Source organism: Leucoraja erinacea, chromosome 1, assembly GCF_028641065.1.
Source record: "Leucoraja erinacea ecotype New England chromosome 1, Leri_hhj_1, whole genome shotgun sequence".
NCBI classification, from domain to species: domain Eukaryota; kingdom Metazoa; phylum Chordata; class Chondrichthyes; order Rajiformes; family Rajidae; genus Leucoraja; species Leucoraja erinaceus.
The window spans coordinates 104594451-104618012 of record NC_073377.1 but is presented as its reverse complement, the minus strand read 5'-3'; the positions used below and the strand labels follow the sequence as shown (position 1 = coordinate 104618012).

General features: G+C 40.6%; 2 protein-coding genes across 4 annotated transcripts in view; both read left to right on the top strand.

Annotated features, from left to right (window-relative positions):
- LOC129700265 (synaptopodin-2-like) overlaps nucleotides 1-4790 on the top strand; it is a 101064-nt gene extending 96274 nt beyond the window's left edge. For all 3 annotated transcript variants that reach the window (XM_055640601.1, XM_055640593.1, XM_055640611.1), the window contains one exon: nucleotides 413-4790. In XM_055640601.1, coding sequence (XP_055496576.1) covers nucleotides 413-949 — 537 coding nt within the window. In that variant the 3' untranslated portion in view covers nucleotides 950-4790. The remainder of the gene's footprint in view (nucleotides 1-412) is intronic.
- Nucleotides 4791-9541: 4751 nt separating this feature from the next.
- Nucleotides 9542-23562, top strand: part of myoz2b (myozenin 2b) — a 33534-nt gene continuing 19513 nt past the window's right edge. Inside the window, exons 1-5 of the mRNA XM_055640573.1 lie at nucleotides 9542-9697; nucleotides 10409-10511; nucleotides 17282-17448; nucleotides 18101-18254; nucleotides 19144-19327. Of these exons, the coding sequence (XP_055496548.1) occupies nucleotides 10436-10511; nucleotides 17282-17448; nucleotides 18101-18254; nucleotides 19144-19327 (581 nt within the window). The 5' untranslated portion in view covers nucleotides 9542-9697; nucleotides 10409-10435. The remainder of the gene's footprint in view (nucleotides 9698-10408; nucleotides 10512-17281; nucleotides 17449-18100; nucleotides 18255-19143; nucleotides 19328-23562) is intronic.

Below are 23562 nucleotides of genomic sequence, written 5' to 3'. Positions count from 1 at the left end.
TCATCCTTATTAGCAGTTCATAAATTACCCATTATTTATATCATGCTGCTCCTAGTAAATAACATTTGAATCCTGGTGAAAATGAAACAGCGCTGGCCCAAACAACAAAAGATATGTTCTTATCTGACATTGGTCGAACTATCAGCAATGGTACCGTGAACGGGATCATGCATTCATGGGCCTGTCTCTGAGTAGGCAGAGCACCTAGCTTCTCTCAGCATGGGATCTTCTACTCGAGTGAATTTCAAAACAATTGTGAAGGGTAGTCATTGTTTGCATATTTCCTACTGCTGCTATATATAACAGTTGCAGAGCACGAGTAACTGCATAGATTATTATTATTATTATTATGGCCTCCCCCTGTTTATTTGTTTGACAATTTTCAATCAGTACTTATTCCTTTTATTTCCAGATGCAGGCACGTGATTTCAGACCTATCAAAGCACCAGAAAAGCTATGTTCTGGAGCACAAGCAATGCGAAAATCAGCAACTAATATACCGGACACATCTTTTAAGAAAGTGACCCCATGGGATGCTGCATCACAGTCTGTGGTTGGTTCAGTGGAGGAGGCGTTTTCCAAGAGAAACATCCAGTCATCGATAGCAAAGAATATTGTTTCAGCAGCACGTCGAAAAACATTACCTGAACCTCCAGAAGAATGGAAAGCTCGAGTGGCATATGTCCCACCACTTCCAAGCAGTTACTCATCTTTATCCACTTTCAATGTCAGAAGACCCTCTAGCATAACTTCCTCCCTGAAATCTTCATCCACTCCAGTGCCCAACATTCATGGCAGTTCAATGCACCAACAACCATTAAGTTACCAACAATCTCTAACTGACTCTGACATGTCCACTGGGGCATACTCTGATTATGAATCTTCAAGCAAGCAGGTAGCTGGTTCAAATTATAACCCCTATCCCCGAGGCTGGAAAAAACAAAGATGAAATGGTTGACGGATTTTTTCATGATGAAGATTACAACATGACTTGTAGATACAGAAAGAATAAACCCAAAATTAAAAACAGAATGAAATGAGAAGTGAAATATTGGTAGACAAAAGAGTAGAATTTTCCTTGTGGATATTACTTTCAGTGTTGTGATCAGTAGCAAATTAAGTGTTTTAATGCATGCATTTCAACCAGTTGCCCAGACACATATTGTTGCACATTATTCATGAATGATCATGTTGGATGATTAGCCATGATCATATTGAATGGCAGTGCAGGTTCGAAGGGCCGAATGGCCTACTCCTGCACCTATTTTCTATGTTCTATGTTTCTATGAATGAAGAATGTTGCACTAAACAAAATGTATCTGCATAAGAAATAGAGTATGAGATTAAGCTCTTAGTATGAGATCTATGCACTGCAACATTAACCATGGTATTATCTTCATTAAGAAAACCAACTGCCATAGATCCGACAGGGAAAATAGGTGAACTGAATAAGGCCGAAACAACCTTAACCTATTCTAATTTTTATGCCTTTTAATTGTACACTCCTCAGTTCACATTGGAAAATTCACAGCATTAGGGAATTATGAAGGCACTATAACGTATACATAGATCTAGCTCTCTTGGTAAAGTCCTACAATTGACCTGAAGGATTACAATTATATTATATGATATAGAAACCTACTGAAGTTAGTGGGTTAAGGACACAAAAGTTGGGAAAGTGTTTGTGGCTTGGAACACCAACTAACAATTCTTATTTAGAATTGTTTGTCTACTATTTCCATCCCAGATGAGGCGACCTCTATCCATTGCAACATGAGAAAGGAAATCAAGTGAGCTCTTGCCCTCTCAGAGAGAAGGTGAGAAGGTGTGATGTGGTAAGAAAGCAATGCTCACTATTTTTTTAGTTCTTGGGAAAAGCGCATAATTATACAGATACATCATGGATGTAGCAATTTGTAAATGATAGCAGTTTCTGAGGACATTTTTTAGAGAATGAATAAACAGAACACAGTGCCAATTAGATGGTATAGATACATGAGATTTAATCTACTGGGCAAACAGAAATGCTGAGTTTTTCTGGTTTAGATATAAATCATTCTTGGAATCATGTTAGTTAAAATAAGAAACAAACTTAGCTTATTATGTTGGCCACAAGCTATAATGTATGGTATTGGCTAGAAAAAATATTAGGAACATTATATATATTTACATCTTTCTGCTATTAAATCTATTCTGTTACAATACATAATAAAGTGTATTGTGGAGAGTCGTAGGAAAGTCCTATAGTAATAGTTGCTTGACTAGAAGGTAATATTTTATCATGTCCCACAAACATGCATTTTCCTTTAAATTTAGTTAACTATTATTCTGAAACAGAACTAAATGTGAATACACAAATGTAATTAGACTTTTGTACAGTGTAATGGTAGGAAATCTGAGAATGATGTTGTAAGCATTGGCAATATTAGATTTAGAACAGCTTTGGAAGTGAATAAGGGGTAAGCCATTTGGAACGGAGATGAGGAAACACTTTTTCTCACAGAGTTGTGTGTGGAATTCTCTGCCTCAGAGGGCAGTGGAGGCAGGTTCTCTGGATGCTTTCAAGAGAGAGCTGGATAGAGCTCTTAAAGATAGCGGAGTCAGGGGATAAGGGGAAAAGGCAGGAACGAGGTACTGATTGGGGATGATCAGCCATGATCACATTGAATGGCGGTGCTGGCTCGAAGGGCCGAATGGCCTACTCTTGCACCGATTGTCTATTGTCTATTGAATGATATGTATGTGTAATGTGTTTTGAGATGGGCGGTCAGAGTAAAGGTGATGAATCCAGTTTTGTAAAAGATAAATTAAGCTGTGCTTAAGGTTCTGCACATCCAAAATATACCATTGGTCAATCAACCTGCAGTACAAGAAAAATCCACGTGCACCTCACTGTTTCACGAGTTGTTGACATAAATTCTAGTGCACCCCATCAACAAAAGTCTATTTTTAGGTAATGTTAAGCATCCTGAATTTTTCAGTATTTTCTGCTTTTGTTTTACATAAAAATAAATTACAGAATTCAGTTGAGAAATCTATTATTGTGTCTTATCTTTTTGTACATTGCTTTGGTCTCTCAGCATTACATGTGTAAAGTTTATGTTAAATATTAGGGCTTCAAAACTGCTTAAAAATAATTCAGAACAATACAAATGTGATCTATTTGCCCATCACTTGTGCAATTCTCCATATTCTCTATATTCCTCCTTTTCTTGAAAACAATGGAAATAATGACAGACACATGAAACATGTATAATCAAGTCCTTCACATATCTGCTCTGTTACATTTATTTTTGTTTTCAGCTTAATGCCATGACATAGGAATGTTGAAGAGATATTACATAGAAAATAGGTGCAGGAGGAGGCCATTCGGCCCCGAGCCAGCACCGCCATTCATTGTGATCATGGCTGATTGTCCCCTATCAATAACCCGCCCCTGCCTTCGCCCCACATCCCTCGACTCCACTAGCCTCTAGAGCTGTATCTAACTCTCTCTTAAATCCATCCAGTGACTTGGCCTCCACTGCCCTCTGGGGCAGGGAATTCCATAAATTCACAACTCTCTGGGCGAAAACGTTTTTTCTCGCCTCAGTTCTAAATGACCTCCCCTTTATTCTAAGACTGTGGCCCCTGGTTCTGAACTCGTCCAACATTAGGAACATTTTTCCAGCATCTAGATATAGTCCAGTCCAGTCCATTCCTTTTATAATTTTATATGTTTCTATAAGATCCCCCTCATCCTTCTAAACTCCAGTGAAAGCAAGCCTAGTCTTTTCAATCTTTCCTCGTATGACAGTCCCGCCATCCCAAGAATCAATCTCGTGAACCTACGCTGCACTGCCTCAATCACAAGGATGTCCTTCCTCAAATTAGGAGACCAAAACTGTACACAATACTCCAGATGTGGTCTCACCAGAGCCCTATACAACTGCAGAAGAACCTATTTACTCCTATACTGAAATCCTCTTGTTATGAAGGCCAACAATCCATTAGCTTTCTTCACTGCCTGCTGTACCTGTAAGCCAACTTTCAGTGACCGGTGTACAAGGACGCCCAGGTCTCGCTGCACCTCTCCCTTACCTAACCTAACCCCATTGAGATAATAATCTGCCCCCTTGTTTTGTCGCCAAAGTGGATAACCTCACATTTATCTATATTATACTGCATCTGCCATGCATCTGCCCACTCACTCAACCTGTCCAGGTCATCCTGCAACCTCCTAACATCCTCTTCACAGTTCACACTGCCGCCCAGCTTTGTGTCATCCGCAAACTTGCAATCCGCAAATATTGTGCGTAAACATACAACCATCAGGTAATTAAGAAAAAAAATAGTTTCTTGTGTCTTTATATTTACCATATTTTGTGCACTTGTATTGTTATTCTTATGTAATCTATGGCACAGTTTAAATTCAGTCAATGTTTTACTTTATTATAATGCTTATATTACTGCATATGTCTCAGATCTAGTTATGCACTGAAACTTATCATACATGGCATGTCACAATTTTAAAAGCCAAGTTTGCAGAAATATTTGTATTTTATTGCAATTTTGTCAATTATTTTGCTGATTCAAAAAATGGTACAAAATGTTCCAGAGCATTTATTTGACTTGCACAATTGACTTTAAAAAAACCCTGTACTACTACAAAACGCTTCAAAATAAAACATCTTGTTACCATATCATTATTGAAACTTTTTTCATAAACAAAAAGGAATGTGATTTTAATTCTGCAATATCACAAAATGTCAAAAGTTCATAAAAATTCAAATACACTTTCACTTTATAAAAGCTAGTTTGTTTTCAATTAAAATGAAGTTTGTTTTTTAATGTTAGTGATTTAATTATTTAAATATCTTTGAATTAAGGTCAAATACATGAACAATTACATTTGACATTGAGTTTTATGCACTAAAATAAACATTTTGGATAGTCTCATAGTGAGAACATAGCACCTGGTTTGGAAGGGCAATTAATTAGTTACAGCTCATTCTCAATCTTGGGACCAAATGAGTCTTTTGGAAACATAAGATGTAGCATTTTGGTTAGACAAACCAAGGATTGACTTGCACAATAAATGGTAGAGCCCTAAGGAGTAGAACACTTGAGAGGCGAAAGAATGAAGACATATAGTTCAATTAAAGTAGCGATAGAGGTAAACAGTACAGAGAAGAAGATGTTTGACATACTTGCCTTCATTGGTCAGGATACTGAGTATAGGAAATGAGATCATGTTATAACTGTACAAGACACTGGTAAGCCCATGCTTGGAGCACTGTGTGTAGTTCTGGTCGCTCTGCTATTGGAATCATGTCATTGAGGTGATATGGATAGAGCGCAAAACAAGATTTATGCGGATGTTACAAGCATGGGGGGGGGGGGGGGGGTTTGAGTTGAAGGGAGAGACTGAATGTTGGGTCTTTTCTCGCAGGAGCAAAGGAGGCTGAGTGTAGAAGTTTATAAAATCATAAGGGACATAAATAAGTTCACAGTCTTAAACTGGAGGTCTGTACTTATCTATATTACTAAAAGTCTGATCTTGACCACTTTTGGACCACTTTGCTGTGATTTCCGAGAGAACGTCGACACCTACGGCCGTCATTTTTGGCCACCTCGCTCCGAGCCCCCTTCCGCCTTCCAGGACCAGAGGATTTTTCCCATCGATTAAAATTCAGAAATATATTAATGTTTTAAAATAATTCCCCATTCTCTCTGCTGCCCCCACTGGCGGCAGGCGGGAGGGACTATAATACCCGGAAGCGTCATGCCTCACTCAGTCTCTGCCAGACCCAGGAAGCGAGTGGGTCACGGCTCTCTGAGCTGTGAATAACACTGAATGCATGTCTACTCCATGGTGAGTCCCCTTGATGTGGCTGCTGCCAAATTGTTTGCCTTTTTATTTAAAGTTTGTGTTCACAAAATGAATTTTGGTTGTCAGGTGGCTGCTGCCCAATTGTTTGCCTCACCTTTTTAAAAAAGTTTGTGTTCACAAAATGAATTTTGGTTGTCAGCTAAATTGTTTACCATGGCTTGGCTTTTAAAACCGTTGCAACAGTTGGCTGCCAGCCCAATAATCCATTCGGCCCACAATGTCTATACTAGCTATCTGGAAACCAGTACCTTTGGCCCGCAACACCCATACTAGCGCAACAGAAAGCCCCCCCCCCCCCCCCCCCCCCCCCCCCCCTGGCGAGCAATATTGGAATTGGTGGAGAGTAGGAATATTGCATTGGTGACCAGCCCTCTCGTGTGATGCTGGGACCCAACGGGTCCCACTTAGTCTAGTCATTTATAAACATAAACATATGAAGCTTCTAATATCATGAAAGGCATTTACAGGGTAGACAGTCTGTACCTTTTTCCCAGGGAGGAAGTATCAAAGGCCAGAGGGCACAGTGTTAAGGTAATAGGGGGAACGTTTAAAGGTGAGGCAAGTCCTTTTACAAGGTTAAGGTGAGTGCCTGGAATGTGCTGCCAGGATTGGTGGTGGATGCAGATAGGATAATGGCATTTATGAGACTTTTAGATATGCACATGGATATGCAGGGAATGTAGGCAAATGGATTACATGCAGTCGCAGAAAATTAGTTTACAATCAGATCATCCCACATAAATTCCTCTGCATATCCAGCTGAGGAAATGATGTTGGCAGTGAGGTTAAGAGAGATTAGTTTAATTCGGCTTCATGTTCGGCAAATACATTGTGGGTTAAAGACCCTGTTCCTGTGCTACTTTGTTCTCTGTTCCAAGAAAATAAATACAGCAAGGATAAACTGCATAATTGATAAAGCCAAACCTTTTTCTTTTACCCTGACTTCATTTCAATTACATGTGTAAGTGTGTTGACATGCATTAGATTAGTTTGCCTAGAAATTGTTTCATGCCTGTAAAAATATGTTAAATTGGTCTGTGGGCCTTCTAATCAAACTTAATTAACCGTGGATGGTGAAAAGTGCATCTACCTTCACCAATTCTGCAATGGCACATCCAGCAGAGGAACTTATGTTGGTGGTAAATGTGGTTGTGGTTGACAGAGTAATGTTTATGTCAGGAAGAGCTGAGATTCACTCATGGCAGTGTTACTGGGACATTGAAGTTTAGACTGACATTAAATGTGGATAGGATGTGACTGAGTACGAGAGATGGAGAGCAATAGATTGGGTTTTAAGTGGGATTAGTGAGGGCTGGTGAGGGGCCTGGAACAATTCCACAGTAAGAGGGTTTGCATGGACTGTTTCATGGATGAACGTGTACATAGACATTATTGGCCTAATTGTCAGCCTTCATCTTTGACCTGTTCTCTTTACGTTTTGATGAAGAGCCTCATGAGCTCTGAAGACCAACACAAGGACCCATTGAAGTGTCCTGAAGTGTTTCTTTGTTCTTTCTATGATGAGTGGGCGTTCTCCAGCTGCTTTGTTTTACTCCCACTTCGTAAAGACATGCTGGGAAGTTAGACACAAAGCATTTTAGTAACTCAGCAGATCAGGCAGCAACACTGGAGAAAAGGGATGGGTGACGTTTCGGTCATGTCCCTACTTTGGGCTGAAAGTTGGTTGGGGGGGGGGGAGGGTGAAAAGCTGGAGGTGAGAAAAGATCAGCGCTAATCAAAGGCAGGCAAGGCTGTGCTTGGTAAGCTCATTGCTGGCTAGGAATGGTGTGATCTGAAGAGGGAAAAATTGTGGAATACTGTGGAAGTGGTAAAACGACTAGGGTGGAGGAAGGAGGAAGAGGGCAGGGAGGAGAGGGGATTGTAAATAGAAGTTACTTAAAATTAGATCATTCAATGTGCAAACCACTGGGTTGTAAGCTACCCAAGTGAAATGTGAGGTGCTGTTCCTTCAATTTGCATGTTTCCTCTCTCTGGCAATGGAGGAGGCCCATGACAGAAAGGTCACTATGGGAATGGAAGGGGAGTTGAAATGGTTGGCAACTGGTAGATCCCATAGGCCTAGGCGAAACTAATGTATGTGTTAAGTGAAACGGTCACTCAGTCTACATTTGGTCTTCCCAATGTACAGGAACCCCCAACCTGGTGGGATGAAGGAGATGCGGTTGAAGGAGATACATCTGAACCTCTGTCTCTGAACCCCTGTATGGACTGTCAGGGTCCCTGGATGAAGTAGAGAGAGGAGGTATAGGGACAGGAGTTGCATCTCCTGCAGTTGCAGGGGAAACCATCTGGGATGGAAATGATATATGTGCGAAGGGATGAGTGAACCAGGGAATTGCATAGGGAGAGGTCCTTGCGGAAGATGGAAAGATGTGGAGATGAGAAGAAATGATTAGTGGTGGGATCCCCTAGTAGGTGACGGAAATGTCGGAGGATAATGTATTGGATGCGGAGGCTGGTGGGATGAAGGTGAGCACCAGCCTCCACATCTGTCCATGTTGCATCTGGGGGGAGGGAGAGCTAGAGCAGAAGTACAAGTCACAGAAGAGACACCTGTGAGAGCCTCCTCTATGACAGAGGGGAAAAGCCATGTTCCCAGAAGAATGAGAATATCTTGGATGTCCTAGTATGGAATACCTCATCTTGGGAGCAGATGCGGCAGAGACGGAGGAATTGAGAGTAGAGAATAGCATCTTGCGAGATGGACACAACATGCTGGACTAACTCAGTGGATGAGGCAGATCTCTGGAGAGAAAGAATGGCCGACATTTCAGGTTGAGACCCAACCTCAGACAAGAGGCCGTTATGGTCTGCTAATACATACCCATGTTTGCAAGCTGAAATGCATTATCAATACATTGGGAAGATACTGAATACCCTATTCCACCAAAATTGTTCATTTTTTCATGTTTTCCCTCCTAAACTTAGAAGTTGTCCACCTCCCTGTTGGCTTTAATGAAGTCAGTTGATGATCACTGTTATTTTTAAAAGTAAGTTCAAAAGTTTACATCTTCATAATAAAGTGCAAGTAATATCTAAATGGATTAACCTGAACATACAACATTCTTAATGCTAGGCAGCGGATTGAAATGAATATATTCCTGACAAAGTGCTTTCAATTTAGGAAAAGAGAAGGCAGAACAGCATTGTAAAGGATTTTGAGACAAGTTAAGAACACAGGGTTAGTTTCCTCAGTGTCATCAAAAAGAAGCAAAACAATTGTTGAGATCATGAAAGCCTGCAGAGGATGTTAATAAAAAAACTTTGGCAATTATGGATGACCATTTGGAATTACAAGGCTAAATATAATAACTTGAAATTGAAAGGCTATATTTGAAATGAAAAATCTAAATACATAATCACAGTATTTATTTTAACTGGATACTGGTAGCTTCTGAATTGAAAAATTAAAGAACACTATCTGCATCTTTGCAATGTTCAATTAACTATCTTTTACATGATCGTTTTTGCCCTATTTATATATAAAGCCCCGTAAAATTGTGATCAGACATTACTCCAGATAATTTCTACAGTGAATGTCCTCTACGTTCAACCTTTCGATGGAAGAGAATGGAGTGACTGAATTGCTGAACACTAAATATAGCTGTTTGATGTAAAGTGGATGCCCGTCCTTGAGACCAGTTAATCTCCACTTTGGGGGCTGTGCAGACCACGGCAGATGTGAGCCTGGAAAGCTTGAAAACCTGCTGAGCAAAAAGGGACAACTCCAACCAAGTCACTGGAAACTTATTTGAAGGGGACAATATTTAAGTTTTCATTAAGGATCTGCACTCTTCATCACAGGTAACATTATTTATTAATGGAAATGTTTCAGAGGCTTACTGTTTAATGATGAGGGCCATGAGAAGATATTGTTGTGCACTTGAAGAGATACCAAAATAAAGTATTTACTTTCTTACTCAAAGTACAGTTTGAAATTATATAACAATCAAAAAAAGTTATATTTCAAACTTTGTTTACTATTGTTATAAATGCATGGTTGGCTGGTAATGTGCATGACTTCAATGTTATTTGCCAAGAGAACAAGGCTTGCTTCCATAACATTCTTGCTTGTATGTAAGAGACAATGATACAAAGAATTCATAAAGTTTTAAATTAGCAGATCTAAAATAGGAAGATGGAATGCAGCAGAAGCATCAAGTTATGGGTAAAATGCACACAATTCCTGTGGATCCATTTCAATGCAAAAGTGGTAACGACGGTAATAGAAAAGTAAAGTAATAGGAAATTTCTGGTTGAGACGTATTGTCTCACTAATATCTGACGACACACTCTATTAACTTACTTCTGAATTAGCATCTAATTATAGATTAAATTAAAGTACACATTATTTGACTTTATATTTGACTTTAAGGTACAGGTTATACGACTTCATACTTAAGTTATTAAAATTGACTTAGTTACATAAAGTTGGTATTAAAAGTTGTAATTATTATTTTTGATAACGAAGAAATAGTAAATCAGATTTTCATCTGTGTATTGTGTTAAATACAGCTCTCAGTAGGAAGAAAAATATACAACATGCAATTGCACAGCACCCTCACCAAAGAACTGAAGCAGCAAGCATCAGCCATTGTAAAAGAAATCCAAGGAAATGGTAGGAAACTTCTGAAATGCCATCTCTAAAATCACACCAGTCATTAAAATGTTTTATCGTGTGATGCAGTCCAATATCAAATGTTAGTTAGAGTGTAATTTAACAATACAAATTAAAATAATACATTACAACCTATGGTAAGTAATGCTTTTGTCATTACCACTGTCCTTCAAAAGTTATTTTTATCTTGAACAACTGTGTCAAGCTGATGTAGAGTACTGAGATCTTTGACAGCTGATGCACATTCCTAACACACAGTCCTTCTGACCTATGTTAGGAATTATATCAGCCGCAGCCTCATTTGTAAAAGTAAATTATTTCGTGGAAGGGGTGGAACTCTTAAATGCTGTTTATATTTATATGTGTATGTCATACAGGAAGCCTTATCTCATTTTACATCAGTGTGCATATTCACTAAATTCTGGTTGTAAATGTGCAGTTTGAGCTCACCAATCAAAATCTGAATGACCCTCTCTAGGTTTCAAACAACTTCATCAAGATGTCATAGGAGTCACAGAATCCAACTATGTATCGAGCTACCAACATTAGTCAGTATTTTTGTGGTGGAGGATAAAGCCTTTGTTTCTTTCTGTAATCCTTGGTCCACACAATTATGAGAGTACCAGGTTTCTCGCCAGAAAAAAAGAGAGAAGAAAAATTGTAAGAAATTACTTCTTCAAAGCTCTTTAACAAATGCATTGACGGACGAAACCCAAGAATTGGGATTTCTTTTTAAAGTTGTTTTTAAATTTACACTCAAAATATGTCTTTACTTTTGTATGAATCATAAGACTGCCACAAATGTAAATTTATGGGCTAAGCAGGTTTCTTGGCTTTTCGCCATGCATTGTGATGTTCAAACAAATAAAAGTATTTCAACAATAAATTATTATGGCCTCTGTCAAAGAATAGTAATAAAACTAAGCTCATTTCTCAAGTGTTGAACATTCAAATCCAAACAAAACTGCGTCTTAACTTTGGTTGACCTTAACATATCTGCAATTTTACTTTTAATCCAGTTCAGACAGATAAAGTCTTCCGATGACCTAAGGTAAAATAAAAATAGCTTGGTCCATCACAACTTGCATTTAACTGTTGGAAGTTCACAACACATGTGTCCCCTTCTGTCCCAATTATTGAACTAATTCTTCCCTTATTCAAAGACTTATATATTTTGACATAATATGAACCGTAATAAAATCTCTGTATTATATATGATACTCTTCTGAGGCTGGATGTCAGGTATATTATCAAGGTAATTCATAGATAATTTTATATTTTACCTAACATGTACAAGAAATGTATGAAAACAATGACTGATCCTCATCTTTCAAATACAAATGTTTGTATCTCTTCTCATTTAGGACTTAGACTTTGACATAATGCCACTATTATGGTTTCACTGGTCATGAGAGAAACTACCTGATATCATTTTTATTCATATTGTTTTCTCAAAGGATGTTACCAGAAGGTAGTTGCTACAATAAACAAAAAAATATTTGAAATATTTATAAACTCAGACCACATCTGTTGAAAGACAATTCCCAATTTAGATATTGCTGGTAAATGTCAGTATGGTCCACCCTAGTTATTATGAACCCCTTTATAATGGATAAAGCCCTAGACCTGCCATTCTGTGCTCAATCGCTGAATGCGGGAACCAGCGGCAGGGGCAGCAGTTATTGCAGTTATCGACAAGGTGATGCCAGGCGGCCTTCTTGGGCTGCTGTGGTGAGGAAGGTCCCACTTGGCTCACAGTGACAGTGCTCCAGGAATCTGACCCGGCGCCCGTTGGGGAGCATTCAGCCTGGTTGCACTTGAGTTATTCCTCTGGTAGGTGTTATATTCCACATGTTCATCATCTCTATCTCCTTGTCATTTTGGGGTATTTGGATTTGATCCCCTTGTTTTTCCCTTTTTGGCCATGTACACAGCCTGTATCAAAGACAGGTCTTCCTTTATGAAATTACAGTTTTACCTGATTCTACTTTATGCTCTCCTGAACCAATTCACTGCCATTACTCTGCTTACATTTAGGAGGAATTTCTTAAAACAAAATTACTTGCCTCTGTCCATTTAAAACAAAATCTTATGATCACAGTTTAATCACTGATCGACACTGAGGCTTGATCCAGTTAGTCAACCTCATACCCTAGAATCAGATCCATAGTCCCGCGTTCCTGATGCTGGGTCATGACCTGAAACATCAACACTTCCTTTCCCCAACAAATCTTCCATGATCCACGAATTGTATTTTGATCCCTTCTTCCTTGTGGGATCAAAAATCAAGGAAGTTCTCTTGAGCAGATTTCAGGAAATCTTCCTCGTTTGTGCCATCTGTTCTAATAATATGTTCATCTTCTAACTAGTTGTAACTAGCTGAATATGATGAACCTGAGGGGAAGCCAGCCATTAGTGCTTGTAATGCAACCATGAATTCCACGGAAGACTATTAGAACCTGCTTTTAATGTTCAAGTGCATAACTAACCAATCCACCTGTAACTCTTAGATTTAACTGTGTCAACCTCCTGCTGATAATAGCTCAAGCATGGGATTTTGTTCAAATTTTGTTCAAAGGAAATTATCTATGTCACCCAAGCCCAGTTAATTGACCACTATATTGCTGATCAACTTGAAACAAAACCTGGCAAATCCTACGTCAGCCTTATACAAGGAATTATTAAGGGATTGGACACATTTGATGCAAAAAACATGTTCCTGATGTTGGGGGAGTCCAGAATCAGGGGCCACAGTTTAAGAATGAGGGATAGGTCATTTAGAACTCAGATTAGGAAAAACTTTTTCACACAAAGAGTTGTGAATTTGTGGAATTCTCTGCCTCAGAAGGAGTTGGAGGCCGGTTCATTGGATGCATTCAAAAGAGTTAGATAGATCTCTTTGGGCTAATGGAATCAAGGGGTATGGGGAGAAGGCAGGAATGGGGTACTGATTGTGGGTGATCAGCCATGATCACATTGAATTGCGGTGCTGGATCGATGGGTCTGAAATGGCCTACTCCTGCACCTATTGTCTATGTATCTATGTAACTACAATGTAAATAAAAATGCTGATTGTGAATTAGAACCCCACTCACGCTCTAACCTGGCTTGCCTAAGAGTGAATTTGGGCCACACACTCTCTTATTAAACAATCTGATAAAGATATGAAGTAATGCCAGTGCCCAAAACACTGTTATCTTAAAACTTGTAAAATGCTTTCTGCATTTACTCCAGAGCTAAATAAGGTTGTTGGGTATGAGAACACTCTGCTCTTGCAAAAAAAGATCCAAATAAACTGAAAATCATAATTGACTGCCATAGACTATGAATATCAACATCCCATACATCCTTGCTGCAATAATCTGTGGCCTAGATCGGGGGGAGTTCCTCCCACCACGGGTACCCTGTAATCCCGTGCCACCTGCTCCATGGTTGGATAGTTGGCGACTAAACCATCTCCCCCACCTGGTTTGCCAGGTGAAGAGGGGGCTGTGGACCCCCAGCAGGACCAAAAACAAGACCTGCCAAAGGACAGATGAGCTTCTAGCGAGCCAATGGCCATCCACACTTCAGTAGGTTGCGATCACTATTGTACATAGCATTGTAAGGAATGATGATAAAGCACACACACCGAAATACTACACTTCCAGCGGCGGAAACCAGCACCACTGCGTCGCTAATGTTTTCAACGATGATGAAGTAAGGACGATGGAAATGGTAGATGCGAGACACCTTCCACATCATACCACTGAAGAAAAGCAACTAAGGTATTGCAAGAGTTTTGTTAGGTCAACATGACTTGTCATCACTACTGTTCTGAGGAGTTGGAACAAATGCAACCTGTAGATCTTGCCAATTGGCTAAGCATGGACATTAAAGTGACTGGAGGAGCCCCAAGAAGAAATAAACCACCCAGACGAGTCTGGTCACGATTTGACAAATTGAAATGAGGCGGTGCTACAATATTTGACCTGTGCTACTGTAGTGTATATTTGATCAATTTAGTTTGTACTAGCAGAGATACTAAAGTAAATGTCCAAGAAAAAAAACAATAGTAACCCATTGCGTTACCTGAATAAGCTGAACACAGCTGTTGTTAAAAATGCATGCCACAAAAATCCAGCAGTAACTTGATTACATTGTCGAACACTAGTTAATGTCAGCCCTGGTATCTGAGTCTGACACCATAAGTTGGAATTCAATCCCCAGAAATAGATTGTGAATTTTTATCATCTCACACGCGCTTCCTCTTTAAAAAAAACGCGCACAATTTTCTCTTAACATTACCCCGTATCAATAGCATTGGAATGTTACTTTGAAATGATCCAGAACATTTTCAGAACTCTGTAATTTTTTCACGCATCAAAAGCATACTTGAAAAAATAATGAATGTTAACGTTAAAAAATAAATAAACATGGGATCACAAGAGAAGAAGCGCGAATGAAAGAGCAGAGAACATTGGTAACAACCCACAAAGAATGCATAAGCAAAACAAACCAGAAATAGAATAAACAGTGAACAAGTGGAGATAGAACAATAAACTCATCACTTAAACAGTGGTGAGTAAATTACTTCTGGAATGTTCCAATGTTGCAACAAATAACTGGGAAGAGCAAAAGGCATTATGACGTGATATGGATTCCATGGATTTGTTTGAACAAACCATTCTCCGGAGATACAACAAGGACTATTAACACATGTAAAGAACCAATTTAGAACTGAATGAATTAGAAGGGTCTCATAGAAACATAGTAAATAGGTGCGGGAGTAGGCCATTCGGCCCTTCGAGCCTGCACCGCCATTCAATATGATCATGGCTGATCATCCAACTCAGTATCCTGTACATGCCTTCTCTCCATACCCTCTGATCTCTTTAGCCACAAGGCCCAAATCTAACTCCCTCTTAAATATAGCCAATTAACTGGCCTCTGTGGCAGAGAATTTCAGAGATTCACCACTCTCTGTGTGAAAAAAAATGTTTTTCTCATCTCGGTCCTAAAAGACTTCCCCCTTATCCTTAAACTGTGATCCCTTGTCCTGGACTTCCCCAACATTGGGAACAATCTTCTTGCATCTAGCCTGTCCATCCCCTTAAGAATTTTGTAAATTTCTTTAAGATCCTCCCTCAATCTTCTAAATTCTAGCGAGCACAAGCCGAGTCTATCCAGTCTTTCTTCATATGAAAGTCCTGAAATCCCAGGAATCCGTCTGGTGAACCTTCTCAGTACTCCCTCTATGGCAAGAATGTCTTTCCTCAGATTAGGCCCGACCCGAAACGTCGCCTATTCCTTCGCTCCATAGATGCTGCCTCGCCCGCTGGGTTTCTCCAGCATTTTTGTCGACCTTAGAACTGAATGAATGTATGATTTGGCATGTGTTTGGCATTTACACGAACCAAAATAATAAATCTAAAAGTCAAAGAGAACGACCTAGACTTACAGATAATGTCCCTTGTGGTAAATGTGTATTGTGCAAATTTTTGGATTATTATTTTTCATCCATCAATCCTTGAGTAATGTTAGTAGCAGGATATTGAAATTGCAAATTTACTGTATCATTCATTACAATACGTCATCTAATTTCCAAATCCTGAACATCCACCTCGCAGTCCATTTATTGATAAATATAAACAGCCTGCTGTTTATTTTTATTATTTTATGCATTATGGTGTTGAGCCTTCTATCCGTGAGCAAGCTTGTGCGTTGTGTAATTGATGTGGGTGCGGCAGCATGTCTCTGCTATTAAAACTCTCTGCATAACTCTCTGTGGAAGAAAGTAATTTAAAAACATGTGATGTAAAAAAGGTTTTGCAAATTTGGAACACTTCTGGTATAAAGAAAAAGCTTTCAAGAAGGAACTGCAGATGCTGGAAGATCCAAGGTACACAAAAATGCTGGAGAAACTCAGCGGGTGCAGCAGCATCTATGGAGCGAAGGAAATAGGCGACGTTTCGGGCCGAAACCCTTCTTCAGACTTTAAAGAAAAAGCTTGTTATCTTCCACTACATTCATCAATAATATGATTTATTAATAAATGGCTTTCTTGTATAAAATAAATTGTTATTGTATGGTTCCAAACCCATATAATAATCTCCTTACTAACCATCTAAGTGAACGAAGTATAACGGATAGAAGTAACCTTCCATATTGTAGTGGCAGATTTTTATATCGTTCAAGAGATTACTCCCTCTAGCCACTAAAGGGACTACATGGTTTTAGGAGAATGTCGTAATATGCATGTGAGCTCTCCGTGAGACCTTCAGAGCTTCTTCACAGATAAATCTTCATAACACAGTCTTTTGATTAATAGTTTCTTCATTGTTGAAGAAAACACAAGATATACATCCGACCTTCTCCGACTCGTACACTTTAATCTTGTTCAAACTCCAGCATATCGCTTTAAACGTTATAAAACTTGTCGAGTCACGGTTAAACTTCACATGGTCGAAGGGTATTCATTCCTCATGTAGCTCCAAAACTAAACTAACATTAAGCTTCTGTGCAAGAAACCCAGCAGCAAACACACCCTTGACTACGTAATAAATCCCACCCACATAACTACGGGCAGACTAAAATTTATAGACAAATGCCATAATTAATGACACACAAAATAAACCAAATGGCCATTACTCATATATTACTAAGAATGTTTTACTGGAAAAGAAAACTGGACAAAGATATGAGAAATAGCATTGTGATGCAAGAATATTAGAAAAAAAACAAAGGAATTGACAATTTGCATTGATGTCATTGTCTGTGGTATGTTTCAGAGATATACGTGGACTTTGGAAAAAAGATTAGTGTTCCCAAAGACATAATGCTGGAAGAGCTTTCCCTGTTTTCCAACAGAGGGGCCAGATTGTTTAAAAAAAGGCAACGGAGATCTGAAAAATACACATTTGAAGGATTCCAGAACTCTGCTAATTCACAAATGAATGTACGTATTTGTTCAAAATCTGCAGTAGTTTTCGAGTCAACAATATGTCAAAAGTCAAGAAACAATTTTATTTTAATTAAATATTTCGATACTTAATTTGTTTGCATGATAAATATCATGGAATCACAGTTATACATCATAGAAGCAGGCATTTCAGCCCACCTTGTCCATGCCAACACAGGTTGGAATTGTAGGCTGTTCCCATCCTATAGTTAGAATCCTCTACCTTGGGGAAAAGACTGTGTGAGATCACTTCATCCATGCCCCTCATGATCATGTACACCTCAATAAAGTCACCCCTCAACCTCCTATGTATCAAACCTATACTGCAAGCACAGGTATTATTATTTGGTTCTCTGGACATGTGACACATATGTATATTAATTGTGCTACCGGCACCTTTATGACTGCAATCTGCAATAAAAGCACTGGATATAATCAAATCAATATATTCATCTTCAACTTGTGACTGTTTTGAAAGGAAGGAATATTGAAAATAAAAATATTTTTCCCCAATTCTTTGTCTAAATTCATTTAGCCAAGATAACTTTACCAAGATTTGGCAATTCAAAAATGCTCCTTAACAAAATGTGTTCAATAAAAATCATTGCAGTTTAACAAATGTACTCTAATATTGCTGAATCTGTTCCAGAACTTTATTCCTTCAATAACACAAAGCGATGATACAACAGAGAATTCCAAAAACATGGGAAATACCATGCAAGGTGGACAACAAAACATCCCTAAAACACCACCAAATACCCCTGATCCAAGGACTCCACCAAACCCAGAAACGATTGCCCCAGGTAAGAAAGGTTGCAGTTTTAAATTGCACCACATATACTGTATTGGAGTATTGAGCACTGGTTCATCGGAAAGGAGACTTTGCAGTCGCCACATGTTCGCGGGTGGTTGCCGGGGAGTTGTCTTCATGGTCGTGAGGATTTCCCACATTTTGGGAACTAGTCGCGGCCTCATTATGGTCACCGAGGATTTTTCAACATGTTGAAAAATTAGCGACGACTAGAATTAAGTCGCCATGGAGATTAGCGAGAATTCTCGAGCCGTAGGTGGATCGCAAGGAGGTCCTAATGGGTTACCAGGGGGTCCAAGGTTCTCGGAGGTTCTCGTAGGTTGGGGCCGGTGCTGACCGGTGAATTTCATTGGCTCATTGGGGGGAAAAAAAGTTACGCAATAGTTTTCAGAACCAAGGAACCGACCGTTAATGTTAAATGTCTGCCGTGTTTCGTAGACGTGTATCTCTGGCTTCTTAAAAGTTGTCTCCACTCCTTCTCCCTCCTTCTCCTACCTTCTCTCCCCCTTCTCCCCCCCCTTCTCCCTCCTTCTCCCACCTTCTCCCCCCTTCTCCCCCCCCCCTTTCCCCCCCCCCCCTTCTCCCCACCTTCTCCCCCCTTCTCCCACCTTCTCCCCCCTTCTCCCCCTCTTTTAAAGAACTTACCGTACACTGTGCTTTAGCTGTCTTTATTACAGCGCCAACCTTCCTGTTCATCGCAGTGTGTGTCTGTATCACCTTGGCTTTGCACCCATGGAAAGCGAAGCAGTCAACATTTGACCCCTTTTGCCAGAACTTGAAAATATCAAAAATAAATAACATCTTGCAAGTGTGCACCGATTGGTAACACCGATCATGCCAAGATTAATAAATATATTTATTTACTTTGGCCATCTAAACAGGATACACAGGGCCACTGAAGGAAATTCCACCTGAAAAATTTAATGCAACAGCTGTACCAAAATCTTATCAAACACCTTGGGAGGAAGCCATTGCTGATGACCCAGAACTCCTCTCAACTTTACATCCCAGAATGCCAGAGCTCACACCAAATATAGAAATGACTGAATACAAGACCTTTAACAGGTAAAGCAGTACATTCAGAGGAAACTTGTATAAATAAAGGTTATTATTTCAAATAATAATATTCTGCAATCTGTTGGTTCTTGGATTTAAATGAAAATCTGCTTGTTTCCCTAAAAGCTGTGTTTCTTAGTATATACTATGTGGCTGACCGATGAATGTCAATAACCTACACAGTGAAGTTCACAAGAATCTCAATGGGTTGCACAAAGACGTGTTGATCCATTAGTGCATGGAACACCAAGAACTATTTTGGTCATTGGTCTGTCACAGTATGTTCTCGAGGCTTAATCCACTGTATCCCATTGAAGTAATTCTAACACATACCGCGTCAATGTAGAGTGTGCAAAAGAGCATAGGTAAGTCTCTGGCTGAAGCGAGCTCTGAGGGTCATGGTGGACAGAGACGTGAGGATTCAGATGACAGAGGATTGAGAAACATGCTTGGCTGCTGGCAATTGGTGAGAATGTGACCCACAAACTCTGGTCAAGGAGTGCAGTGTCAGAGGATAATTACTGTCCAGGGAGGTGGGGAATGGGGTGGTCAGTGAATCAAGGAGTGCATAACTCAAAAATCAGGAGAAGGCCAATGAAATAGGTGTCAGTCAAAGTTTGAAGCATGAGGCTCAGTTCCATGATGTGTGTTGCTAGGGTCTGTGTGACAATAGAAAGGATATGCCCAAGAGAAAGAAGATGAGCTTACAACTAATCGGGAAACAACTTGAGATGAATTCCCAATGCTATACTTGGACCATTGAGGAAAAAACGCCTCATTAGAATAAACAATATTCACAACAGGAAGTGCACAGTTTAGTTTTGGGGAAGGTTACACAAAAAACTCGCCAGCAGCATCATTAGAAGGCAAACAATATTGGGGACAAGAAAGGGAAAAACAGGAGCCCGAAGTGCACAGCAAGGACTAACAAAATTGGGAGAATTCGATGCTCATGCCCCCGGGATGCAGACTCCCCAAACGGAATATGAGGTGCTGTTCCTCCAATTTCTGGTGCTGCTCGCTGTGGCCATGGAGGAGACCCAGGACAGAGGTGTTCGGCGAAACGATCGCCCAACCTCCGCTTGGTCTCACCGATATAGATCTGCTGACATCTAGAGCAGCGGACGCAATAGATGAGGTTGGAAGAGATGCAGGTAAACCTCTGTCGCACCTGGAACGATTGCTTGGGTCCTTGAAACGGAGTCGAGGGGGGAGGAAAAGGGAAAAGTGTTGCATCTCTTGCGGTTGCAAGGGAAAGTGCCCGGGGAGGGGGTGGACCGAGAGGGAAGGGAAGAATTGACAAGGGAGTTATGGAGGGAGCGGTCTTTGCGGAAGGCAGGTATGGGGGGGGGATGGGAAGATGTGGCGAGTGGTGGGGTCACGTTGGAGGTAGCGAAACTGACGGACACAATTACTTTTTTGACGGCTGGTGGGGGTGAAAGGTGAGGACTAGGGGGACTCGGCCCTTGTTGCGAGTGCGGGGATGGGGGAGAGAGAGCAGTGTTGCGGGGTATGGAAGAGACCCTGGTTTCATTTATGGTACCCCCGTTCCCTGAATAATGAGGACAAAAACTTCATCTGGAGCAGATTAGACGAGGAATTTGGGAGTGGGGATGGCGCATTACAGTAGTCCCCAAAGTAGAATTATTAGGGAAGTGGGATCGGGTGCAATGTTTCGAAGATGGGGCCCTGGTAGTGAACATGCAGTAACCTACAAATAAAAACCATGCGTGTAGCTAATTTGGAGGAAATGGGACTCGAATGTGAAAATCAGCTCCCCAAAGGTATATTATTGGTCGAGGAAGAACCGGAGGGCTAATGTCTGATTTAAGGAGAACTCAGTCTAATTTACTGGCAGATCAAAGAACTGGAGCTGGAAAAATGGAACTCAGTGGCAGCATCTATGGAGCGATGGAATAGGTGACGTTTCGGAAAGGAGGTGACGTATGGAAAGGAGGTGGAGATGAGGTAAATGGGATGGGGAAAGGGTTGTAGTTAGCTCAGGCAAGAAGACTAGGTTGCAGGTGAAATGATAGATACCTATCTGTCGATCATTAAATACATCTGTACGGAACATGAAGCTGGAATCATTCTGGACACAATTCTAATGTATGAACAGTAGTATTCAAACTGCTTCTACCCCATCTGATGTGCTGCAGTAACTATTCTGATCCAGCATCACTGGAACATCTCTGTTAATGGCAGGCTCTATTTGCAGTGCAGACACCAACTGCTGCCAAGACTGAAAAAGTAATTAACTGCAAGATATTTTGATCTTCAACTAACATTTTTGTAATTTTGTTCTTATAGATAAACAAAGTCACTTACCAAGATTTTAACATTCTTTGCATATATCCAAGTTTAGGAATGCACATTTGTGTAGCCTAAGGTGAAACATCATCAGTTTTTTTCTGTCTCTTGACATGTTTATAAGTTCAGTCCAAACCTAGTCAAAAGAGGACAAACAATTTGGGGTTTCAAGTTTGAATTTAACTGGCAAACAGTATACATTATAAGGATGAAACCCTGCTTCTCTGCTGTTTTCTTGACTCTCCAGAATTCACAAACATTTAAGAGTAATATCCCTGTCCCACTTATGCCCATGTCCCACTTAGGAAACCTGAACGGAAACCTCTGGAGACTTTGCGCCAGGTTCCCGGAGGTTTTTGTCAGTCTCCCTAATGGTCGAAGGTGGTTCCTGGTTCTTCTATGTTCCGGCAATTATTTCAAAAAATTAAAAACCGGCCGTGACTAAAAATAGGTTGCCGTTTTAAAAATCGGTCATTTTTTAGTCAAGCCGGTTGCGATGCTAGTTGAAGGTGGTTACCGGAGGTTGCAGGTGGTTGCTGGAGGTTGCAGGAAGTGGAAGATAAGACCTTCAGCAACCAACTCCTATTCCAGAGTTTTAGCAGACTTATTACTTGGTGAGGTCAGCAGACTAAGATATAATCAAGAACATAGATTTTTTCACTAAATGATATAAATCTGCAGATATTAGGATAATGAAGTTCCTCATATACAGCAATGAATTATTTCCTTTTATGGTTAGAACTATTTTGTGATTTATTGGAACATTCTGTTACTTAAACAATAAACAGATTTTTAAAATCTGGTGATATTGCTCCGTTGAGGTAAAGGGCACTTTTATCTCCTAGACGGTCATTCATGCTCGAGGATGATTACAGTTCTGTTGGTTTCAAGTCAATTGATGAGGCCAAATATGAGACACATGACAGGAAAAGCTTCATACAGCTGGCGGGTGGGTTGTTTTAGAAGTTGTGAACTCCATCCATGACATGTTGCATTTCAGTGTGCTCCCAAGAAAGATCTTGAGCAGGTCTGGATTTACCTATAAACTAGACAAGTTTAAGCTTAGGGCCTCGAGGTCTAGGGGGGCCTCGCAGTGCCGGATTTACCACTAGGCTTCACAGGCTGAAGCCTAGGGCCTCGAAATCTAGGGGGCCTTTGGCCAAGGCAGGACACCTACCGTTCAACTCTGGGCGGGCCCCCCTCTCTATCTCTCTATCTCCATCTCCCCCCGCTATCCGTGTCCGGGCCGCCGGGCTCCACTTGCTCCTCATCCGCCAGCATGGCAGGCCGCCTTGCACATGCGCATTGCTGCGGCCTGCACGTCCTCCCCCCTGCACATGTGCACAATGACGGCCAGCACATCATCGTCCGCCCTGTGCATGTGCTCTGCAACGGCAACTGGTCGGTGCTGGGCACTTTCTCCCTCGCTTTGAATTGTGGGAGATTTGGCCGCCATGGCTGTCCGGTCGCTGCCTCGCCGCCAGCGCTGAAAACCAACGTGGATGGGGCCTCACAAGTGGAACAGCTTAGGGCCTCGCTTCATCTAAATCCGGCCCTGATCTTAAGGTTTGTGATGTCAGGCCAAATGTTCTTCATTTTGAGCAATCCTGCGCCAGGGATTCCCATGAATCCATGAGGTTGTTTCACTTTTTCAGGAAGCTTAGAGAATACCCTTGAATTGGTTCCTCTGTGCACCTGGTAATCTCTTTGGCCATGTTTTGGGACTCAGGTGTCAAGCATTGAAATAAGGTCTGGAATTGAGAGCAATTGTCAACTCTGTATTGGGTATGGTGGCCTGGGAGAGGACATTAAAGTTTGTTTGATGATCCTGCCAGTGGATTGAAGATTTTGAGGATGTAGCATTGGTGGTATTTCCCCAGTGCTTTGATGAGATTGCCGAAGGCTTTGCTAGAGTGTATGATGGATTTAATCAC